The 25,425-nt window shown below is 37.2% G+C and overlaps 3 protein-coding genes across 5 annotated transcripts; 2 read left to right on the forward strand and 1 right to left on the reverse strand.

The window, feature by feature from the left end:
- The first annotated feature begins 515 nt into the window (after positions 1-515).
- On the forward strand, positions 516-12,492 carry LOC144295159 (olfactory receptor 52Z1P-like). Its single transcript, XM_077867614.1, has 3 exons — positions 516-528; positions 2,822-3,763; positions 12,452-12,492. The coding sequence occupies exons 1-3, from the start codon at positions 516-518 to the stop codon at positions 12,490-12,492; spliced, it is 996 nt and encodes a 331-aa protein (XP_077723740.1).
- LOC144294802 (olfactory receptor 51L1-like) lies at positions 6,730-12,908 on the reverse strand. 3 transcript variants are annotated; one of them, XM_077866758.1, is made up of 4 exons: positions 12,751-12,908; positions 12,190-12,404; positions 11,660-11,789; positions 6,730-9,162 (listed from the first exon to the last, which is right to left on the reverse strand). In XM_077866758.1, exon 4 carries the CDS (start codon positions 9,086-9,088, stop codon positions 8,129-8,131), a length of 960 nt encoding a protein of 319 aa, XP_077722884.1. In that variant the 5' UTR covers positions 9,089-9,162; positions 11,660-11,789; positions 12,190-12,404; positions 12,751-12,908; the 3' UTR covers positions 6,730-8,128. The 3 variants fall into 3 exon arrangements, with proteins under 3 accessions (XP_077722884.1, XP_077722883.1, XP_077722885.1); XM_077866757.1 differs by having other exon boundaries at positions 11,567-11,789; XM_077866759.1 differs by having other exon boundaries at positions 11,567-11,789; positions 12,812-12,881.
- Positions 12,909-23,239: 10,331 nt separating this feature from the next.
- LOC144295161 (olfactory receptor 51G2-like) lies at positions 23,240-24,208 on the forward strand. The gene has a single exon (XM_077867615.1). It carries the CDS (start codon positions 23,240-23,242, stop codon positions 24,206-24,208), a length of 969 nt encoding a protein of 322 aa, XP_077723741.1.
- Positions 24,209-25,425: the final 1,217 nt, after the last annotated feature.

The following is a 25,425-nucleotide window of genomic DNA, read 5'->3' on the forward strand; positions in this document are numbered from 1 at the left end:
AATAGTTGGGCTTTGTCATAAAAGATGTCCATGTTCCAGAAGAGTCATTCAGGAAACTTTTTTTTTTTTTTTGGTACTCCTTAAAGGGCACTTACTGAACTGGCAAAGATGTACAGAGATGCTGCGCTGCTCAGAGACTTGGTTTGAGATGGAAAATTATCAAATGCAGTTCAAAATTGGAAAATATAATTTCACAAATATGAAAGATAGGTTTAGTCAGCTAATCCACATACCGATTGTAGGTCTCAGGTGCAAAATAAATCACTTGGCCCTGTAAAATTCCCAAAAGACTTCTTGGCCCAGAGGTTATTCCTGGAGTTCTTGTTGTAAATATCTGTGTACAATAAAGGTATATATATGTATGTATATTTATACACACACAAGTACACATACATTCTCTGAATCCCTATAAGATAGACCTGACATTTTTATCTAACATCTAAGAATATCCATGGGAAATGCTAAGAGGAAATTCAAGATCTGCCTTTGTATATTCCCAGTGGTTTAGAAAAACCATGCATGTAAAAGGTAAGTTAGAATAGTTTCCTGGTTAAAACTGTGGGTGCTGCAATTAGGATCCTTGATTTCAAAACAGGCTTCACATACTGCTTAGTAATGTAATCTTAGGAGAATCCTTGAGTATCTGAGTTGTCTTCTACGTAAAATTAGGATAGTAACATAGTTACTTCATATAGTAGTTGTTACCCTTAACACCCAAGTAAAGTTATTAGAATGGGTTTTAGGAAAATGCTTAGCACATTGCAACCATTAATATGTATTTCCAATGATTATTTTTACCATTACTGCTATGTTGCCCATCCCTGTGCTGATATGTGATATGTCTTCTATTCAAATATGCTGTTATTTTCTGTGTAGTTATTACACAGCAAAGCTGGGTACTGTAAGAGACAACCAGATAAAAGAAGCAAAGCCATAATCTTACCAGGCTAATAAAATTGTGGTTACACCTCCACATTTTTAATTTTTTTCACCTCCACATTTTTAACAAAGTAACCATTCAAAAAATCCCTCTAAGAGTTGCATTAAAAACCATTTCATCTTTCCCATATGTTTGCCTTTTGATGAGAAATTTTGTCTTTTCTTTCTTATCTCAATGTTATGAGAGAGAGAACAATGTAAGGGAGAATAGAATAAATATATATTAATTCACGTGATAATATGCTCTACTTATTGTGAAGGGCTGGAATAATCTCAAAAAGGTTCCAATTAATAATTAAAGGGTTAATAAATATTTTACAATGCAGTGTAGTTGTCCATCTAAGTGATGGTATGACAGCCCCACCTGAAAAGTGGACCCTTTGTGGATTCTAGATTTTGATAGCTCTTTTTAGTTGAAACAGCATTTATTGCCTATCACTTTGAAACTTCTCAAGATTTGCAGTCAAGAGCATTCATAAACATCCTTGGTGGCTTTGCCAAAAGTACTGCACTTAATTAAAAACTTGACTAGTTGAGTTAATGTTTTATTGACTTGGGAAAAGAATAATTTTATATTGGGGATGCTTTTTAAAGAAAGCTATTGTTATTTTACAATGTTTTGATATGTTATAAGTAAGAACTATTGGGGCACCTGGGTGGCTCAGTGGTTGAATGCCTGCTTCATCTCAGGTCGTGGTCCTGGGGTCCTGACTGAGTTCCACATTGGGTTCCCCACTGGGAGCCTGCTACTCCCTCCGCCTATATCTCTGCCTCTCTGTGTCTCTTATGAATAAATAAATAAAATCTTTTTTTTTTAAGTAAGAACTACTGAAACTTTAAAAAGTTTCTAAAATGTTATTCTTTTTTGGTGAATATGAAAATCGAAATTACTCTGTAAATGGGTCTTTCAATGATAGGTATTGAATAATCATGGTCCTTGACATCTTCAGTGACTGTCTTGTTCTGAAAGAGAACACTCTATACTCTGGATTTTTATTGTCTTCCTTGATTCCATTTCACGATCCTTAAGAGTTAACGCTTTTTAGTATCTGAATGATACTACAACTTTGGCATAGCAGTTTAAATTTCATGTTAACCATTGTCTTCAAGAATTCAAATGAGAAGCAGATGAGTAAAACTTTTTCTTTACTGTAGCAAAAGTAGGGCAAGAAAACATCTCTTATATCACCAAGATGGGAAACAACAATTGGAGTCTTCATGCTGGTCCATTATGTACAGTTTATTGTCCAACCCATGTCCTCCCCTTCAGTTTGTTTGTCAAAGAATGGAATATTAACCCTCTCCAGACTTCTATGCAGTGTTACAGAGAAAACAACTTTTACTGTATTTAATAAATTATTATGAAGTTAGGCAAAAACTACATACAATACATAGCACCAATCAAAGTTCAAATGACATATACATAAATTATGTGGTTATAACAATTAGTTTACAAAAGCAAGGATTTCAACCCTTATTTTTCTGATACACAATTTATTTTTCCAATTTTAGTATATACGCTGCTGAAGTGAGTACCACAATTTATTTTTCAGAGAGAATAGAACACTCCATAAAAGGGAAGTGGTTTGCCCATAATCATTCAGATTTTTTGGTTTTGTTTGTGTTTTTGTGGTTTTTGTGTGTGCACGGGGCTTGATCTCAAAACCTGAAGATCAAGAGACACATGCACTATCAACTGAGCCAGCCAGACACCTTCATACCTTCATTCAGATACTTAATAGCTTTTCTCAGACCATTTTATTCTCCTTCCATTTCACCATGCCAAAATTGATACTTAGGTTTTTAATAGGATGAAGGAATAAATATGTGTTTTCATTTAGTATGTACTTTACCCATTTTCTTTCTATGTTTCATATAACAGACTTGGCTCACCTGTCTGTAAGAATATCCAACTCTACATCTGCTCACTTCACTGCCTTTCTGCTGACTGGAGTCCCAGGATTAGAAGACTTCCAAATCTGGATCTCCATCCCCTTCAGCTTCATGTACCTTTTGGCTGTGATAGGCAATGGTCTGGTTATGGCAGTGGTGGCCTGGGACAGAAACCTCCATGAACCCATGTATCTCTTCCTGGCCATGTTGGCACTCAATGATGTTTTCCTTTGTACAGTCACAGTGCCCAAAATGCTTCTCATCTTCTGGCAGGGCCCTTCCCCATCAACGTTTCCTGCATGTCTCACACAGATGTTTTTTGTTCATGCTCTGTTCCTCTCTGAGTCTGCTGTTCTCTTGGCCATGGCTTTTGATCGCTATGTGGCTATCTGTGCACCACTCCATTATGCAACCCTACTTACCGGCTCTCTTATCAGCAAGGTAGGTCTGGCTCTGGTGGCTCGGAGTGTGGCTGTGGTCACCCCTGGTGTCCTCCTCATTCTCCGGTTGCATTTCTGCCGGAGCAATGTCATCCACCATACCTACTGTGAGAACATGGGCATTGCCAAGTTGGCCTGTAATAACATTTCCCTTAATAGCATTTATGGGCTCACTGCTGCACTCCTCACCACAGGGCTAGACTTTGTCCTCATCTCCCTGTCCTACTGTCTAATCCTGAGAACAGTCTTCCAACTACCTTCTAGAGAAGCCCGGACAAAGGCCTTTGGAACATGTGGAGCTCATATATGTGTCATTTTGATATTTTATACTCTAGCCTTCTTTTCCTTCTTTACCCATCGCTTTGGAAATCACATACCCAGGCATGTCCTTATCCTCCTGGCAAACCTCTACTTATTGGTGCCACCTACTATGAACCCTATTGTTTATGGAGTAAAGACAAAAGAGATAAGGATGCGTGTCTTGGGGCTCTGTAACCAACCAAAATGACCCAAGCGCTATGAAGCAACAAGGATTTGGTGAGTATGGGATGGAGGATCAGATTTAAATGTCAAGTGTGAATCAACCTGGGCAAATCTATTCTCTGAATACTTAATCTCGGGATAGAACTTAAGATATTCACATTTCCAAATGCTGTCTTCCCAACCAGGGTAAACAGGAAGCTAATAGGCAAATGCTCTAGTAACATCAAGGAGTAGCTCAACATATTAAGGTAATAAACAGTGGAATGTTACTGTAACAGTATAGGGGACTTAAATATCCCTTTTGTAATACATAATGCCTCTCTTATGTCAATTTGCTATGGACGATCTTAGCTCAGTTTCCAGCTTCATCATTGCATCCACAGAATCCAGAGTATACAAATAATTTAATAAATATTTGTTATAAATAAATAAATAAATAAATAAATAAATAATAAATATTTGTTAAGTAGATAAATGTATTAACTAATCACATGCTAACTGCTGATAATTTTATGTAAGAAATGACCTAATATGTCTTTATGTATTATATAGAATGTATACTTTAAACACTTCTTTCTTTTCCTCTGAAAAGTATTTCCCTTAGCTTGCGAAATGTCTGTTTCATAGCTCCTTTAATATCATACTGTAATAAAGATTCTTTTGGTTGCACACAATAGAAAGTTACTTTGGTTAGATTAAGTAAACAAACCAACAACAACAACAACAAAAAAAAGAATCTGAGGAATGGCATGACATCCAAGAAATTTTGAGTATCTATGACTTAGGAAGGACCCAAATCAGGCTAATTGCCCCATCTTGGGTCAGATTGCTAAAACTGCATCAATCTGTTACATGTCTTAACATTCTGATTAATGGGGATGAAATTGTGTCAGGAAAATTCTCAAAAGATAAATTATGGCAGACTGTCAAAATTATGTTCGCTGGATTCATTTAGCTCTTTACTTAAATAAGCATATGCAATTTAGCTAGTGTAGCTTTTCACACACCAGATATTCTTACTGAGTGCATTCTATAGTGCCTGGGACAAATTGTATCATCTCTAAATTTATCTGACATAGTTTCTGGAATGTAATCCCTTTTGTCCTCTAGAAAATATTCACTTGTTGATTAATAAAAGAGCTAAAGTTTTCCCTGGCATAAGACAACAAAAAATGCATCATGAAGATAATATAAACATATACATGGTCTAGTGGTTGAATTAATTGACTAGAGTACCTTTAAAATACTTATATTGCTATCATTCTCTTTATCAATGCATATGACTATTTCTAGACTCTAGAAATAGACACTATATATTTTTAAGGAATTATGTTTTTATTATTTAGAGATACCATATTGAATAACTGAATGACTAAGTGGGATAACGAAGTATTGCAATGCTTTGTATAAAAGAAAATGCCAGACACTATAATGACAAAGGGGATGTGATCTAATATTTTTTTTCTTGTCATTGTGTTTTGCCACAAGGAGACTTCTGTATCATCAAGAGAATCAAGGTATAACCTAAAATATAACATTTAACATTATGAATACAATTGCATTGCATTTTTGCCTAATGATTGGGGATTAAAATACAAAAATGAATTATGATTTGGGCTTCTATGGGTACTTACAGATTCTGCAAGAAAGCAGAGAATGTTTTCAAAAGGCAAATAAATACTTGTGACTTTGTCAAAAAAGGCAATATGAGTAAGAGTGCCTCTTGCTTTACAAATCCATATAGAAATGAAAAAGATGCTTCAGTCATATTATTGTAATTCTAGGCAGGAACTTCCTGTCTTTGGAGTACCAACTGCTTGCTGAAAGACTACACTTCTGCTTTTGTTAAGGTTCAAAACAAAATGTTTGTTCCCAACTCAATACCACCTTGTCATTAATGCATTCATTCATTCATTCATTCATATATGAAATCACTCATCTCCTCACCAACTGTATTTTATGTGAAGAATTATCTTAATTTTAAAAATATGTACCTTCCAAGTGTTTTTGGTTGAAATATATTTTATTATTATAATGTAATTATAGTAATACATTAAATAATACTTTGTGTGCTCAAATATTGGGTATTTATGTAGATATTCCTTTAAAATAGTTTTATTAATATGCAAAATGCAAAATCTGGTGTACAACAGTTTAAACATATTTCTATTAACAACAACAAAAAACTAATAAAACTGTGTTTTTTGGAGTACAAGTGCTAGGAAAGGTATGTTCAACATCCATAGGTTAAAGATATATTTTGTAGGGATGCCTACATCCCTACAAGGTGAGGTGGCTCAGTGATTCAGTGGCTGCTTTTGGCTCAGGGCGTGATCCCACAGTCCCAGGATCCAGTCCCAAATCAGGCTCCCTGCAGAGAGCCTGCTTTTCTCTCTGCCTATGTCTCTGCCTCTCTCTCTGAGTCTCTCATAAATAAATAAATAAATAAATAAATAAATAAATAAATAAATAAATATTTGGTATCTGCAGTTCTTATTTAAAGATGATTATAGTCAAATGCTATACAATGAATAGCTGATGGTAATGATCACTCTCAAAATTTTCACTTTTTCTATCATTTTTTTATTGCACCAAATATTATCTAATTTTGATATTTATGTACCTTTCTTATTCTTAGTTGATGTACTTACTCAAGGTGAATTTGTTAAAAGGAGAGGGGTAATTAGAATTAGAATCAAGAAATAGGTTAAAAGGGTGGAAACAATATAGTTGAATTAAAGCCAGATAGTAGAAGTTGCAGATGTATTCCATATGCCTGAAATTTGAAATCCTAATTTTAATTTAGTAAGCTCTTTTATTATATTACATGTGGGTTCATGACATGTCAAATCTTTTCCTTCAAGATTATTTTATTTTATTTTTAAAAGATTTTTATTTATTTAATCATGAAAGACACAGAGAGAGAGAGAGAGGCAGAGACATAGTCAGAGGGAGAAGCAGGCACCATGCAGGAAGCCCGATGTGGGACTCGATCCTGGGATTTCACAATCACGCCCTGAGCCGAAGGCAAATGCCCAACTGCTGAGCATTCAAGATTTTTAAAAGATTTTTAAAAATATCCAAGCCAGTCATTCTTTTTTTTTCAATAATTGATTCATTCCTTTTATCATTTATACACTTAATTATTTAGTGTCATTTTTATACCAATCATAATATTCATTCTTACAGGTACCAACTCTTTGATATATGATATAACAGGATATGTAAAATATATTAATTATTATTACATAAATACTGGGAACCATGACACATTTAAAGTCTTATTTGTCCCCTTTGTTTATTTTGCCTTTGCACAATTAAAGCCATACAAACTAAGAATATTCAATTACATTTGCAAGTATCTTTATACAACGCTATTCACAGACAGATACTAGATACATTCAGAATTATAAGGAAAGAGAGTTTTAATATTGAAAAGAGTTCCAGATAAAATTGTGAGACCTTAATCTTTAGCTATTTCTAGCTGCCACAAATTTTTACTAGCTACACCCCCAATGAGCTACATTGTTACATGAATGAAATTCTTCATAGCCAGGGATACCAAGGATAATATATTTTTTTAAATTCAAATAAGTAGTATACCCTAAATTATTATTAAGATGCATTTAACCCAATGGAATATGATCACAAGACTTCATATCACAATATGTTGACTATTTCAAAACTTATTAGAGTTTCAATTTAAAAAAATGAGTTTCAATTTTTATAAATTTAAAATTATTTCTAAAAATTTAGTAAGAGGAAAAAATAGGCATATTGCCTCTACTGTTCCTGAGAAAACTAAATATCCTTAGTAGGGCATAACATGTGTATAAACTTTTAATATATGATGCAATGCACAATGATGATTGCTAACCTCTGCATTGAGCCCTAAAATGCTCTTATGTTAAATTTGTCCTATCTTTCAGAAAGAAAGAAAAAATAGACATAAAAAGCAATTGATTAAAAAAATCAATTGATATAACAAGAAAAGAAATAAAAGTACCTAGCAAATACAGTGTGTATAGGGAAACAAAGATTCATGGGTTTAATATATTTAATGAAAAATTAACAGATAAATAACCTTGGAAGAGATTAGGATTAGATATGGAAGAAAATAGATAGAAATGATATCTACCACACTCCAATCAAAAGTGTTCATATTAAAAGTGAATGTATGAAAGACATGTTAAGTCAAGCCATATAATCCCAGTAGACACCATTCTCTCCTAGGACATTTTCAGATGCTTTGTTGCTCCATTTCTGTTCTTTACTCTTTGTTTGACAAATATGATGCCAGCAAACCTAGAGCAGACAAATCAGTATGTGTTTACATCATTTAGATTGCTGCTATTATTGTCTTGAGGGCATGCCTACATCATAGTAGAACTGATTTTTGTGGGGAAAAGAAGGTGGAGAACTCCTTGGCGAATCTGTTTGGTCTTCACACTATAGATGATTGGATTAAGCACGGGTGGAACCAATAAGTAGATGTGAGCCATGAAGATGTGGATGAGGGGAGAGGAGTGTTTGGCAAAACGATGGACAATAGAGAGCCCAATCATCGGCACATATAGGATGAGTACCACACAGATGTGGGATGCACATGTGTTGAGGGCCTTAAGCCTCCCCTCACGTGATGCAATTCTTAATATTGAGTGCAGAATGTACATATAAGACACAAAAATACCCAGAGAGTCCATGCCCCACAGCACAATAACCAGAATCAACCCATATATAATATTAAACATTGTGTCAGCACAGGCAAGACGAATCATGTCCTGGTGCAGACAATAGGAATGAGAAAGGATGTGGGAGTGGCAGAAAGGAAAGAAGGCCAACCTGGCCAAAAGTGGAATCATGGCAAAGGCACTCCTAAGCAGGGCTGCAAGTCCAATTTTAATGATAAGTCTTGGGGTGAGAATGGTAGCATATCGTAGAGGGTGGCAGATAGCCACATAGCGGTCAAAGGCCATGGCCAAGAGCACAGATGATTCAGTGAAGGAGAAAGTGTGAATGAAAAACATTTGGACCACACAGATATTGAACTGGATTTCCCGGGAAATGGACCACAACACCCTGAAGAGTGATATCATTGTGGGCATGGACATGCCCATGTCAGTGAGGGAAAGCATGGCCAGGAAGTAGTACATGGGCTCATGGAGCCTGGGGTCTGTCCGAACAATATGCAGGATGGTGCAGTTACCCATTATTCCAACAAGGTAGAGGAGACAGAATGGAATGGATATCCAGTGGTGAAATTCCTCATAGCCAGGGATACCTGTGAGATAGAATGTGGAGGACAGGCTATTACTGGAGTTTAAGGTTGCCATGGAGCTCGCTGTGCAGCTAACAATCCAAATTCAGGATCCCAAGCCAGTGGGGAGGGCAATCATGAGATCAGCATCTGAGTCAGGAAAACAAAACAAAACAAATGACATGTTCTTGTTTGCACTCTTCCATGCATCCTCACATTTTTGCTCTGTCTACGTTGCATTGCTGTGCATTGTCAGTTAAGTGAAATATCCACTTTATGACCACAAGGACATTTCTTCCTGCCTCCTGGATGCAGATCCATTGACATTCTGTCTAAATACAGACAATCTTCTTCGAAAGACACTACTCAGAACAGCACACACACAAACAGTTCTAGATTACATCTTTCACTTTATAATTTCCTTCCAGAATTTTCTTGGCAAAGGCTACTGAGCTTTGTTAACTTTAGCCTCTCTCTCTTTTTTGTTCTTTTTTAAGGCTCATGCAGTGATTTATACACTTGCCTTATTAGGCCTAAGCCACATAGCTTTTTCAATACTACTGAAACATTATGTGAGGTATCTTTAAAGAAAATAGAGAATCCAGAAGTGGACCCTCAACTTTATGGTCAAATAATATTCGACAAAACAGGAAAGACCATCCACTGGAAAAAAGACAGTCTCTTCAATAAATGGTGCTGGGAAAATTGGACATCTACATGCAGAAGAATGAAACTGGACCATTCTCTTACACCATACACAAAGATAAACTCAAAATGGATGAAAGATCTCAATGTGAGACAAGATTCCATCAAAATCCTAGAGAAGAACACAGGCAACACCTTTTTGGAACTTGGCCACAGTAACTTCTTGCAAGATACATCCATGAAGGCCAGAGAAGCAAAAGCAAAAATGAACAATTGGGACTTCATCAAGATAAGGAACTTTTGCACAGCAAAAGAAACAGTCAACAAAACTAAAAGACTATCTACAGAATGGGAGACGATATTTACAAATGACGTATCAGATAAGGTACTAGTATCCAAGATCTCTAAAGAACTTATTAAACTCAACAGCAAAGAAACAAACAATCCAATCCTGAAATGGGAAAAAGACATGAACAGAAATCTCACAGAGGAAGCCATAGACATGGCCAACAAGCACATGAGAAAATGCTCCCCATCACTGGCCATCAGGGAAATACAAATCAAAACCACAATGAAATACCACCTCACACCAGTGAGAATGGGGAAAATTAACAAGGCAGGAAACCACAAATGTTGGAGAAGATGTGGAGAAAGGGGAACCCTCTTGCACTGCTGGTAGGAATGTGAACTGGTGCAGCCACTCTGGAAAACTGTGTGGAGGTTCCTCAAAGAGTTAAAAATAGACCTGCGCTATGACCCAGCAATTGCACTGCTGGGGATTTACCCGAAAGATACAGATGCAGTGAAACGCCGGGACACCTGCACCCCGATGTTTCTAGCAACAATGTCCACAATAGCCAAACTGTGGAAGGAGCCTCGGTGTCCATCCAAAGATGAATGGATAAAGAAGATGTGGTCTATGTATACAATGGAATATTACTCAGCCATTAGAAATGACAAATAGCCACCATTTGCTTCGAAGTGGCTGGAACTGGAGGGTATTATGCTGAGTGAAATAAGTCAATCGGAGAAGGACAAACATTATATAGTCTCATTCATTTGGGGAATATAAAAAATAGTGAAAGGGAATAAAGGGGAAAGGAGAAAAAATGAGTGGGAAATATCAGAAAGGGAGACAGAACATTCCCTAACTCTGGGAAAGGAACTACGGGTGGTGGAAAGGGAGGTGGGTGGGCAGGGCGTGGGGGTGACCACGTGACGGGCACTGAGGGGGGCACATGATCGGATGAGCAGTGGGTGTTATGCCATATGTTGGCAAATTGAATTCCAATAAAAAAAAGAATTCAGACAAGGATGGGTCAGCAGTACTTATTAACATAAGCAGCTCTTACCAACATATCCAAAATTATGTAAATGTAGTCACAGGCCTGGTCTTGGACCAGCATCACCATAAGCTAAATATGGGTTAAAAGACTTACTTGAAATAATTTAGAATTTTAAGAATTATAATAATGAACTGTGTCATTTGATATGTAATGTTCTTATTGTAATAAAATATATAATTTTAGCAAAGTATGGTTGCTTCTGACTTTAAAGATTCAGAACCTTCTTTCTTAAAGGTCAGATCTAATCCATCAATTTGAGAGTGGTACCTTCTATAAAAATGAGTAACTAAATAAATTAAGTGCTATAAGGAAAGATAGAGCAGAAATTCATGCTTCAAAGCAAAAACTAGAGAAAACAAGATAACTAGAAAGTATGGATGCCCAGAGAAAGCATCTGACCTGGATGCAAAGTCTTTCCTACTCAGAACAAATGAGAAAACATATTTCCCGCCAATAGAGTCTTGTACCCCTTTTGTGGTCAAGAACAACATCTCTGAAGTACAACAGATGAGCCACCTCTCGAAATCCCACTTGCCCATCACTTGCCAAGAATCCCTGCTCACCAAAATGCTGTTTTGAGAATTTGCAATCCAGGAGACAGCTTACTTCCCATTGCAAATAAATAAACTGGCATCTTCCTGTCTTGTAAAGTCTACCTTGGACTTTGTGAGATTCAGATCCCCTTCAGTCTTGTGTAGTTCCATGCACATAAACTCTGACTGAGGCAGATATGTGGCTGGAATGATTAATAATCATAGTTTTCTATGCAACAGAAGACATGTAGTCCTGAAATAAATAAATAAATAAATAAATAAATAAATAAATAAATAAATAAATGCCAGAGATAATAAATCCAGTCTTTCTGACTACTTATATTACAATTTAATCCTGCCCACATAGTGTGGGACCTTCTGCTATTTTCTTCTATCACCAAGTCTTGCTTCTCTTGCCCTGGACTTATCTCCCTCACCCTCCTGTCCACCCTTGCACTAATTACCTTCCAAGCTCAAATTTTCCAATATGATTCCTTCTCTTCCCTGATTATCTCCCAAGATGTCATCCCTAATCCAAAAGGAAATCTGCCTTTCACTTACCTCACTGCTACTCAGTTCACACTATTTCTCTCACTTTATGGTGTCTGCCAAGAAGGGGTGAACCTGAGGTTTAATGGAAAACTGGAATATACCTGATCTGGAGGCCAGGCTGAAGCAGCTTTATCATTTCCACGACTTTCTATTGAGGTTTGAGGGGGCAACTGCCCTCCATCCACCTTGTTCAGACTCTTTCTCTGCTTCCACAAGCACATCCACCTCGGTAATATGCTGGTCCCAATGCTTGCTCACGTTTGGGTTGGGCAAATGGCTTATTTCCCTCTGGAATCAAAGGAGCCTCATCTGTAAACTGTAGATAAAAACAACTTGATAAGATTGTACTTATAATTAAAGGAGATCATGTGGGTAAAATACTTAGCACGGCACCTTACATATAGTGACCATTAAAACAAAATACTGATAATGGTGATGTCAGCAACGACAATAACAATATTTCTTGGAAGTGTAATGGGAGGTAGGAAGATATGAGGAGACTGTGGAGTATCCTTCCAGAGAGGAAACACCCTGAGTGGGCATCTTACAAAAGTGATCTAGGTCGGCTGAGGGGTGGGAAGTGAAGGATATCAGATTCATCTGTGTTTCTTCAAGTGAAAATTCAGTATAGCTGTAGGTATAAATTGCTTCATGTCCTTTACCTCCAAATTCTTCTGGTAATTTCAATCACTATACTTCCATAGTTTTCATTCTGTTCCTTACCAGTTTGGGAAATAAAATAAAGGTAGAGCCCAGGATAAAATGGGAAGCCTGTCCAAATAAAGGAATGAGATCTTTGGAGACTATCATGAGCCTGGAATCTGAGCAGCCATGTCAGTGTTCTGAAGTTGCCACAACATATATTCACTATATTGGGAACCCTGGGTGGCGCAGCGGTTTGGCGCCTGCCTTTGGCCCAGGGCGCGATCCTGGAGACCCGGGATCGAATCCCACGTCGGGCTCCTGGTGCATGGAGCCTGCTTCTGTCTCTGCCTCTCTCTCTCTCTCTCTGTGACTATCATAAATAAATAAAAAATTAAAAAAAAAACATATATTCACTATATTCCACAGATTCACTAGGATCTGCTCTGCCTATTATTCCACAACTCCTCATAGTGTGGCATTGGTGCATTTTGACTGCTCAATTCTTATTGCTTCTGATTCTTTTCAAATTCATTCACATGGCCTCGTGAGGTCTTCTACCATTCCTCAGAATAGGAGATGTAGTCGATAAACTCAAAAATCAGAAGGAGTTATAATTTGAGGTGTAGACTCCTGAGTCACAACTATGTCATATTGGAAAGCACTGATACTTGGGCTTCTAAGGGACATTGAAGGTTATCTGATACAGTCCCAATCACATTCTGGAATCCTCATTCTGTCATGTCACAAAAATAATCCTTCAATGCTGGAAGCATCACACCCCGCCCATGGACACACAGACCACCCACCATAGAGATCTAGGGTATCCTTGGGAAGTCCAATCTGAAAAGTCTGACTGAATCTGGCTTGAAACCTATAGGAATGAGCATGAAGGCATTTTGGTGAAAACCATGTCCTATGATGACCTGAGAACCCTTCCCTTCTTGAACATTCTCCTGGTCCTTCTCACACTCTTGAGTGTCCACTCTCCTCCCTGTTGTGTCTCACGTCCCCCTCTGTGTTTTCCTCTTACGCCCACTTTTATTGCCTCCAGTCCTCACCTACCTGGTAGGCTAGTTCTTCTGGCCACTAGAGACCATTATAACTCTCTGAGCAGGAAGGATCAGTTCATAAGTCTTCCCTCAGTCCTTTGAGATATGAGGCCCCAGGATAAATGCAGGACAGTGTATGTAACCCTGTCAGTGCCACTGACACTGTTTGTCAGTTTGGGATCTTTCCACCATTTAGGCTACATCCGGGTGTAGCAGTTTGGGAATACAGGGCCGAGAAGGCTATTGAGATTTTCTAATGCTTATTGCCTCAATGTGTGGAACCAATGAGTTAGTGCAAAGTGATATGAAATATTACTTTGTATCCAGAATATGATAGGGCAGTAAAGATTTTGAACATGGTGTATCTAAAGAGGGTAACTTATAAAGGTTTAATTTGTGTTACTTTCACTGAATTTTGCTGTAAACCTAAAGCTTCTATAAATAATAAAATGTATTTTAAAAAACACATAATTAGCAGTAAAACCAATGTCCTCACTCAGATCTGATTGGCTGTGGTAGTACATTTTCTACTGTGCCATAGATTTCTTCCTAATGAAACAGAATTATATGTTTAATTTGAATAAAATTAAAAGCTTTTACTCAAGTATTCATATGTATGGGATTTGCTATATGATCAACGCAGGGATGGTGAATGAGGGAAAATATTGAAGTGCCAATATCCAGAGTGAAATGTATGAAAATCTAAATATCTTCCATTGGGAAGTCTTAGGTTTGGAGTACATAATAAGAAATAGTGCATTTGTAAGACAATAAATAGAGTGAGGCATGGTATGATAGACATTTTCACTACAGAATAATTCCCCTCACCTTTTTTTAAATTTTTAAGTATTTTAATTTTTTTTTAAAGATTTTAGCCTGAACAGTTTAGGGACTGCCAAATTACAGGGCGAGGGTTTGAGATTGAAATAGCAGAATTTGTGAGGCTATGCTGCTTGCTGGGGAATGAGGAGAAGGAGATCCATTTGTACCAACATGAATTTCATTCAGCATGATGACAAGGATGTGTCAGGTAAGGAATAGCTCCTTATGTCGCTCCTGACTCTCCACTTGTGACACAATTCGTATTTACTTCTGACCTCAGCAGGCAAGAATTGCAACACTGTGAGCAATCCACACCCTGAGAGCATCCTTCACTTCCTTACATGCATCCAATGAGTCAAACAACTTTACGACTTTTCTCTCCATTCCCTCTCTAGGAAAATTCATCCAAACTTCCCATCATCACCCTTCCTGTGCTCTGCACACTGCTGTATTGGCTGATCCCTCCCTCCCCATATTGTGATTTGCTTTCTATGCTTGTCCCATTTCTTAACACCATAGAACCTTTGAAAGTCATACTGGTACCATAACAAACAACCTGGCCCACACACACTGTCTTCTTTTTAGGAGCACACTTGACACTGTTTCTCAGACACTCTTTTTACTCTACCCATTAATGCCTGAGACGGGAGAATTCTCATCTCCTGAGACCTCAACCACCAGCCAATGCCAGGTTCTTGACTTCACTGGAGAAAGAATTTAAAGACAAGAATAAGTCAGAATAAAGTACAGCAGAAGAAGCTTTGCTGCAAAGCAAAAGTGGGTGCTCCAGATTAGGAGGTGTGGGTAAACTCAGAAAATCAAGGGGTGCTGGGTGTATGCTGGGCTCTTGATGCTTATGGGTGGTTATAATTTGGGTGCAAAATATTTCTGTGGGGTTCGGTGACTAGAAGTGGATTTCTAGGAACTCTGCATAATGTTATTCATGCTCTATGGTAGACACTATGTGCAGTCTAATTTTTTTCTTGCAGATACTGCATATTTAGAGAAGACAAACTAGGAGTCCTCAGGCATCCCCAGTAAAGGGGTCATTCTCAGTCATTTGAAAGGTAACTGGCTTCTTGTACACGTGCATGCTGCAGTTAAGCAACAGCAGCAGGATGCTTGTGGTCATGAGAAACCATGGAGCTATCACAGGTTTGCTTAATTGCCACAAACTGCCAGGTGTCAAACAGCTCCCCATTTTTTGTTACTCTTGCAAACATCCAAGTACTTCCCTATTCTGCCTACCTCATCCCTATTATAGACTCGAAAATTATAGAGTCTTGTGATCAGAAAAAATAACCCTTAAATCAGTGGCCACTGAAACATATCGGAATGTGTATAGAAGACTGGGCATTAATATTATGTTGCAGTGGTCCACTTACTCTGTCGTTGAAGTTTCATGACCAGAATTTCTGCTTACTGTGGTCATAGGCCTTCAAGTTCCCTGGGCATGAATATTCTCTTTCGAACATGAAAGCAGCTGGATGTGTGTGGGTCAAGGAGCTAGGGAGTGTCTAGAGAATAACATTTCTGAATCATGATAAATATTGGGACACTAGAATACAGGGAAACCATATTATTGGGAAATTATGTAATAAGGTGTCATTCCTAAATGTTTACTCTGAATAAGCTATTTTTCTGAGAACATTTCATGTATTAACCCACACAAATTTTAACTCCAATCAATGTAGATTTAAGTAACTTATGTAAGGATGGACAGCTGTCAAGTGATAGATCCACACACTGACTCCAGAGACTACATTCTTAAAGGTTTGATAAATTGTTCCAATGATACAATAGTTTATTTGCATTTGTGTATGAGAGAGGATGGATGGGGATTATTCGGTACATGCATCATTAATTTGATTATGGATGCTGGCTGAAAATTTTCTTTTAAAAAATGCCACAGGGCAGCCCCGGTGGTCCAGTGGTTTAGCGCTGCCTTCCACCCAGGGTGTGATCCTGGAGACCCAGGATCGAGTCCCACATGGGGCTCCCTGCATTGAGCCTGCTTCTCCCTCTGCCTATGTCTCTGCCTCTCTCTTTCTCTCTCTCTCTCTCTCTCTCTTCCTCCCTAATAAATAAATTAAAAATCTTAAAAAAAAATTCCACAAAGGAGCTGGTCCACATCTGAGACTTTTTCTTCCTAACTAACCCTTTCCTAGTGCATTTACTCACAATATATGAGCTTTTACCTCAGTTCATATTGTTCCTTAGAAGAGACCATGTCTTTTCATACATTTGCTGTCATTCCAGTGAATGAAGAAAAAGAAGCAAAAAGAAAGTAAGGGGGTGTTATTATTTTTCCAGTAAATAATTTCAACAGAAATTTGAGACAAGCAGTGAATTGTCATCAATTTATTAGAGCCCACAGTTATCTCCAAAATACTGTAGTGCAGTTTCCTGATTATAATATTAAATCTTTCAGACATAACCAGGGATCAGTCTCCAATAGAATTGAATTCTGTCAACATTTTGCTCCTTATTTAACTACAGAATGGAGAAAAGGGAACAGAGGAAACTCACATCTTCTTTCCAAGAATAATAAAATAAATGGCCCATAATATCTTCTGGTTAAATCTACATCTTCTATCTCTTTATAGTAAATACATAAATTAGTACAAACAAACATGTATTGAACATCCATGAAGGCTATGTGAGTTGCATCGCAGGCATTATCCCTTTTAATTCTTTTTTTATTTTTTATTTTATTTTTTAATTTAATTCCAGGAGAGTTAACATACAGTATTATATTAGTTTCAGGTGTGCAATATAGTGATTCAAGAACTCTATACATTATTAAGTACTTATCTTGATAAGTATACTCTTACTTAATCTCCTTCACCTATTTCTCCATCCCCCAACCCACTCCCCCTCTAGTAATAATCAATTTAATCTCTGTAGTTAAGAGCCTGTGTTTTGTTTTGCTCCTCTCCCCTTTTGTTTCTTAAATTCCACACAAGTGAAAACATATGGTAATTTTCTTTCTCCAAATGAGTCATTTTACTTAGCTTATGTTCTCTATATCCATTCAGGTTGTTGCAAATGCCAATATATCATTTTTTTGGCTGGTATTATTCATATATATATATATTCTTCATATCTTCTTTATTTATTAATCTATCAATGGACACTTGAGCTCCTTCCATAATTGGGCTATTGTACATAATGATTCAATAAACATAAAGGTGTATATATTTTTTTGAATTAGTGTTTTTGTATTCTTTGTGTAAATACCTAGTAGTGGAATTACTGGATCATATTGTAATTCTATTTTTATATTTTTTTAGGAACCTCCATACTGTTTGCCATTTCCCATTTAATACTTAAGGAATTTCATGGGTATGTAATCATACCATGACACAGTTAAGAAAGCAAGCTAAAAATGTTCATTTGCCTAAAACTATTTCAGTATGAATTAATTATACTGCAATTTGAACCCAAGAATAATTACAAATTTGTAATCTTTACATTAACATGTAAACTAAGAAGTCATATAATTACCTATTGTTAAGTCAGTAGTAACTAAGCTATTAGTAGTTAAGTTTCAGAAGAGTCAACTTAAAAGATGAGTACTCCACAGGGTTTTGTAAATGTAAAATGACATACTGCATTTAACACTGCTGTGAGCAGCATGAAACATTGTTCAAATATCATAGATTTCTAAAGTTTGTTCAGAATATGGGACTCCTACATCTACTCTCTCACCAATTCCTTCCCTGGCCTTCCTCTAATGGACTGAACTAAGCAGAGACACCCATTCATGAAGCTGCAGTCTAGTCCCAAGGTATAACAGGGTAGAGATGTGCTGTTTGCAAAACAGGGGCAATTGTGCAATCTTAGGATCCATAGACCCTTTATTGTACTAAAGGCTTTAACCAGTTGGAACCCATCCACTCCTGCCATGTATCTAAGCTCAGCCAGCCATCAGAGATACAAAGTTTCCTTGAATTTGTCCACCTGAGTCTCCCTTAGGCATCCTCTGTTCCTGCGGAAATCCCCACTGTCTCATCCTGAGAACATTCATCCCTCAGGCCCATATGTTCCTACTTAAGTAGCATTAGTGGCTATGGTTCCCACAAGCTTCCAGGAACCCTATATAACCAGGAAAACTTTAAAGCTTCTTTTGCCTCAGATAGATAAACTGGCAACTTCCTATGCCCTTTAGAAAACACTATCTCCAACTGAAGCACTCTATGAGCGAGAAAGCAAAGCAACAGAAGTTCATTATCATGGGGAAATAGAAGTGGCTATAGACTCAAGTAAGTCTGTTATGGGGGAGGAGGGCTAGGCTTGGAGGAAAAACAATTTTTCAATGGAAAAGAGGGAATAAAATGTAGGGTAAAGAAGAGATTGTAGGAAAGTGGAAATAAGAATTTAGAAAAAGTGAAAAGAGTGGATTTTGTTGGAAAAATGCATAACGTGGCACAGTAATGCAAGATATGTTTAAGTATTTTAGATAAGTGGACAGAATATTTGAACAGAATTATGAGAAGGAAACTTGGATTATTATACAAACAGAGGGAAACAATGTTTGTAGTTTGGTGAACAAGGGTAACAATAATATGTTTTGAGGTCAGAAATAGTAAAGCTTTCTGAGAGGCACTCTGGGGGATTTGAGCACAAAGGTAAAGAGGAAGAGGAGTAGGGGTAAAATCACATGTGTAAATCCACCTCCTTTTCCCCATATACTGGAAAGAAGGATCTTATTAGTAATGACAATAGCTTTCCTTTCATCCTGAGATCAGTAGGCAGTAGTTAACACATTTTAAACACAGGAATGATTTACCTTGCCTGTGTCTTTCAAAATTTTTTGCTATAAGAAAAATTGACTTAAAGGAATGACACACAAAAAAGTAAGAATCAGATGAGTTAAATGGCTTGTAAAACAGTTTAGAAGAGAAATCATGACAGAGATAAAGAGCAGAAGTGAATTAGTTAAATACTTTGGGTATAGAAGTAAGAGGACACATCATTGAGTGAATAGGAGTAAAAGGTTTGAATAATCAAGCATAATGCCTAGGTTTTGCATATTATTAACTACACAGCATGAGTTACATTTACTAAAATGGAACTATTAAGGCAATTATCAAGAATTCTTTCATGGCCATGTGATCTCTGCCTTTTAGACACACAAGCAGAGATATCTAGTATACTGTTTTCTATATCCCCACTCTTGGAGATTCTCATAGGTCTCCCCACTTAACTCTTTTCTCTGCCCAACAAAACCTTTCTTTCAAGACCTGCCTCCCTCAATTTTCTTCTAGACCTACCTTTTGGGTAAAATAGTAAAGAAAGGTAAGAAAACAACACATGCTCAGGTGTTGGAGGTGTTTGCAAGAAAGGACAAGGGTATTAGGGAAGCCTCGTAAACATGTTCTGCACTCTGAGTGGGAAGGGCTCTTTGTGAATTATATCCATCACTCTAATTCCTAGTGTGTGACTAAAGGTCATCATAGTACAGAATTGAGACAACTCTCTGAAATAGTTAAAATGCTTCAGTAGCAGTTACAGAACCTTTAGAAGCAGGGGCTTAGATTCTAATTCTAATGATTATTTATATCTATCTATCATCTATCTATCTATCATCTATCTATTTATCATCTATTTTTAAGAGGAAGAAAATCTGAGCAGGAGGTCAGGGCAAAGGGAGACAGAGAGAAAATCTTTTTTTTAAGATGTCTTTATATATATATATATAAATTTAATTTTTGTTGGTGTTCAATTTGCTAACACATAGAATAACACCCAGTGCTCATCCCATCATGCGCCCCCCTCAGTGCCTGCCACCCAGCCACCCCCATCCCCTGCCCACCTCCCCCTCCACCACCCCCAGTCCATCTCCCAGAGTTAGGAGTCCCTACCATGTTCTGTCTCCCTCCTTGATATTTCCCCACTCATTTTTTCTTCTTTCCCCTTTATTCCCTTTCACTATTTTTTTATATTCCCCAAATGAATGAGACCATATAATGTTTGTCCTTCTCCAACTGACTTATTTCACTCAGCATAATACCCTCCAGCTCCATCCACGTCAAGGCAAATGGTGGGTATTTGTCATTTCTAATGGCTGAGTAATATTCCATTGTATACATAAACCAAAATCGTAAGCAGGCTTCATGCTAGGCATGGAGTGGGGCTCCATATCACAGCCCTGATATCATGACATGAGCCAAAATTAAGAGTCAGGAACTTAACTGACTGAGCCATTGAGGTGGCCCTAATTCTAATGATTCTTGTGTTTGCTTTGTAACATTTCTGAACCTCAGGCTACTTATGTGTATCACAGTCTCTGTTGATATCATATAAATATTTAGTGGTTCAAACATAATACATATATAAATAATTTAAGGAGTCTAAAAGTATTCTTGAATATTGGGATATGATTATAATTCATGAATCAATTTAAGGAATTATATAATGATATGTCTTTCCTTTACGTAGAGATCTCCATTCATAGCCAAATTACTCAGGTGAAAGAATCATTGCATTATGAAGAATAGGTATAGGTGGTTAAGCCACCAGGGCTTTAGTAACACACATATCCTGTGTTGTGACAGAAAGTATAGATGGGTAAGATATTGAACCAGTGAAGTATCTGAAGGAACTGAATTTATTGTTTGTTTTAACTTTGCTTTGGCACTAGGAACTGCATGTGGTGATAGACCAGAGCTCAAATGTTGACCAAGCTAGTCACATGGCCATAGTAAGCAGACTGGGGAAGCAGCCACTATTCTGGGAAATCACCATCTACGTGAGCAGAGCCCTGAAACTGATATTTATGAAAGCTATTCTTGTGCCTGTGTGACTTCAGAAAAACCACTTCAGTCTCTAAGCCTCAGTCTCCTTATCTATAACATGCCTCTCTTTTGATGTCATTGGAGATATTTTACAAATATCTAATATTTTACAAATATTATCATTAAAATGTAAAAATTCAAACTGAAAGAGGACTGGGATTGGCACTTTCATACATTATTTAGTGTAATTATCTGTACCATACTATGAGATAGGGTTTTTTCACTTTGTAACTGAAATACATTAAAACTGAACGAGCAGGGATCCCTGGGTGGCGCAGCAGTTTGGCGCCTGCCTTTGGCCCCACGGCGCGATCCTGGAGTCCCGGGATCGAATCCCACGTCGGGCTCCCGGTGCATGGAGCCTGCTTCTCCCTCTGCCTATGACTCTGCCTCTCTCTCTCTCTGTGACTATCATTAAAAAAAAAAAAAAGAAAGAAAGAAGGAAAATTTAAAAAAAAAAAAACTGAACGAGCAAAGAAGCAAAAACAAGAAAATTAGGAGAATGGCACCAGATTGCTGCAATTATAATGGACCACTGAATCACAGTGTGGGGATGTGGGGGATACTAACTTCATTCTAAGACCATAAAGACAGTGAGACTGTGATTGCTGGTATTTTTCTTGATTCTGTCAGAAATGGCCTAAGGCCATGTCCACATACAGGAGCATTGGAAAAACAGTTGCGGGGATCCCTGGGTGGCGCAGCGGTTTAGCGCCTGCCTTTGGCCCAGGGCACGATCCTGGAGACCCGGGATCGAATCCCACGTCGGGCTCCCGGTGCATGGAGCCTGCTTCTCCCTCTGCCTGTGTCTCTGCCTCTCTCTCTCTCTGTGACTATCATAAATAAAAAAAAATTAAAAAAGAAAAACAGTTGCGATTTCCAATCACACCAAAAGAGAGTGTCCAGGATCAGCAAGGCTGATTGGCTCACAAATCCACTGCATCAGAGGAAAAAATGTTAACAATTCCCTTAAGTAAAACTCTGGCCTGACTGCAGTACAAGTACACAAGAACTTGGTGGAGAATATGAAATGGAAAGCAAACCCCAAATACCCATGACTGACTAAATGAGGTAAATGTTATTTACCTTCAGATCCTTGTGGGATTCTGGTTCCCATTTAAACCAGTTTGAAGGCTTATTTATTTCCCTCTCTAATTGGTAACCACACTCACTACATATACAATGTTTTTGAAGTCATATCCATTCATATTTTATGAAATATCCATTCATATTTTATGAAAGGATTCAATTAGTCTTGTGGGTTTTTTTCCATTGGAGATAGCTAACTCTATGTATTTATTGTCTAAGCTTTTTCTGACATTCCTTCTAGAATGTTTCCATCAAGTGTCCATGTCAGAGGAAAATAAATGCTTAACATGGGTAGGTCAGGGGCTTGGGAAATACCCTTACTTAATGTCATACACAAAAATAAATGGCAAGTAAACAATGAATCTAAAAGTAAATAGAAACAAACCAACCTATCAAAATATTAGTAGAAAAGATAGGAGAATGTATTATAAATTTAGAGGAAGGAAGAGAATCCTGTGAATGACTCAAAATCCAGAATCAATAGAATAAATGATTGATTAAAAAAATACAAAATAACCATAATCCACTTAAAAGGTTAAAAAGTAATACATTAAAAGAAGGTGGTGTGTGTGGCTAATTTTTCAAAATCATTTTTCCAAACTGTATAATGTCTCTACAAAGCAATAAGAATTAAGAAAACACCTAACTTAGAAATGTAAGTTGCTGTTTTCTCAATATTGTGTATTTTTCTTCCTTCTAGGAGCCTACATTTTTACCGTAGGAAAATGGCTACATGGGACAGACTCATGACAGGCTCTAACTCCAGTACTGAACAGTCTGTTTTGTTTTACCTCACTGGGATTCCTGGCTATGAGAATATAAATCACCTTATTTCCATCCCTTTTTGCATGTGCTACCTGATTGGAGTAGTGGGCAACTGCACAATCCTTTACATCATCCGCACAGACAAGAGTCTCCACAAGCCCATGTACTACTTCCTGGCCATGCTGTCCCTTACGGACATGGGCATGTCCTTTTCTACCCTGCCCACGGTATTAAAAATCTTCTGGTTTGATGCCAGGGAGATTGAGGTGAATGCTTGTGTGGCCCAAATGTATTTTATTCATACTTTTTCTCTGATGGAGTCAGCTGTGCTTCTAGCCATGGCTTTTGACCGGTATGTTGCCATTTGCCATCCTTTGAGGTATTCCAGCAAACTCACCCCACAACGCATTATCTATATAGGGGTCTTCATTATATTCAGATGCTCCATTGTCCTCCCTGTTGTTCTTGTTCGTATTCCTACATTTTCCTTCTGTCATTCCCATATCCTCTACCACTCTTTCTGCTTGCATCAAGAAGTCATCCATTTGGCCTGTGCTGATATCTCATTCAACATTTTATATGGCTTGTTTGTCATTGCATTTTATTGGGGTGTAGATTCTCTAGGAATTTTGTTATCTTATGCTTTCATCTTCCATTCTGTCCTAGGCATTGCATCCCAGGGAGGGAAGCTCAAAGCTCTCAACACATGTGCTTCCCACATTTGTGCTGTGCTCATTCTATATGTGCCCATGATAGGGCTATCCTTGGTGCATCGTTTCGCAAAACACTCCTCTCCCATTGTCCATATAACCATGGCTAATATTTACCTGCTAATTCCACCAGTACTTAATCCAATTATTTATAGCATCAAGACAAAGCAGATTCGTCAAGGTTTTCTAAGGATATTAGCACCCAAAAAGGTTGGGTTTTCTCACACTTGGAAGGGATAAGATTCTCTCTAATTTTGACCTTTGCATCCATGACCTTCATTCTGAAGATAACCAGTTTAGAATTTCTTGGACACATTTGGTGCATATTGAGTATGTTATAGTTAATAAATTTTACATTTATCTATAAGAAAAATATTGTAATTTCTTCTATCATTACTTTCTAGCTTTAAAGTATCTCAAAATCCTGGTACAAAGAGCTTTAGAAAGAGGAAATTCATTTTACCCAAAACATCTATGGAGATTTTTTTTGCTCAGGTTTCAAAAGAAGCCAAATTTTCCATGTTAAAAATAAGACTTACAGAAGTTAGCTATACAAAGTTGACAGAGGTAATATATAGCAGACTGGGCACCAGCAACTAGGTACATTTTCTTTCCAATGAAGCAAAGTAGACCTTATTCTCACAGACTTTGAGCCAAATCATAATAAAATAGCTGTTTCAGTTTAGATATAGAATAAATAATAAGATTGCATTTCTTTGTTTCCTTTACTTCTGTTGGAATCAGTATCCGAAAAAGCTTGGGTGATGAATGCATTGGGTTAATTTTCACCAGACTAATCAACACTTCACACTCACAGGGCTGTATACTTACCCTGAAAGGCAGTAAAAAATATATAAATATACCCCTGGTCAGTGTACACTCCTATGAGGAAAAATGTCTTAAGAACTTTAAACAAAATAGGAAGGAAGAGAGATGCCAAAAACTGTGGTAGACTCTTGCTATCTCACCTAATTCTGTAAGAAATAAGAGGAAACAAATTTTCAATATTGAAACTTAAAGTGTACACTCCAATGGAAGAATAGAAATGTAGATGAGCAATAAGAAAGAGCATTCAAAGAGAATCTGTACTAATTCTTTTTCATTCTAGTACCACAGGGACAATGAGGCTCTGATTGCTGGTATTTTCTTCCATCTGTCATCTGCTTTTATCTTTTCTCAGTGCTAGCTTTCTCTAACTGATGTATATAAGAAAAATAAATATGCAATGATTTATCTGAAGTTTTCTCTCTTATACTTGAACAACTGGCTTCTCTAAGGTTTTGAAAAAAATATTTTGTACATGATTAACCAAAAAATGAATATTAAGTTTCTTGTAAAAAACAATGAAGAAAAGTATTATGCATATTAAAATTTCAACATGTAATACACTTCCAAATAGTGATAGTCATGGTGATAAACACAAGAGATGGAAAGTGACAGAGATGTATACATGTATA

This window comes from Canis aureus, chromosome 23 (assembly GCF_053574225.1).
Source record: "Canis aureus isolate CA01 chromosome 23, VMU_Caureus_v.1.0, whole genome shotgun sequence".
In the NCBI taxonomy this organism is placed as follows: domain Eukaryota; kingdom Metazoa; phylum Chordata; class Mammalia; order Carnivora; family Canidae; genus Canis; species Canis aureus.

Coding starts and splice junctions, on each gene's coding strand:
- LOC144295161 (XM_077867615.1), top strand. CDS start 23,240: ATGACAGGCTCTAACTCCAGTACTGAACAGTCTGTTTTGTTTTACCTC.
- LOC144295159 (XM_077867614.1), top strand. Junction 3,764..12,451: donor GATGCGTGTCTTGGGGCTCT/GTAACCAACCAA, acceptor TAATTAAAGGAG/ATCATGTGGGTAAAATACTT.
- LOC144294802 (XM_077866758.1), bottom strand. CDS start 9,088: ATGGCAACCTTAAACTCCAGTAATAGCCTGTCCTCCACATTCTATCTC.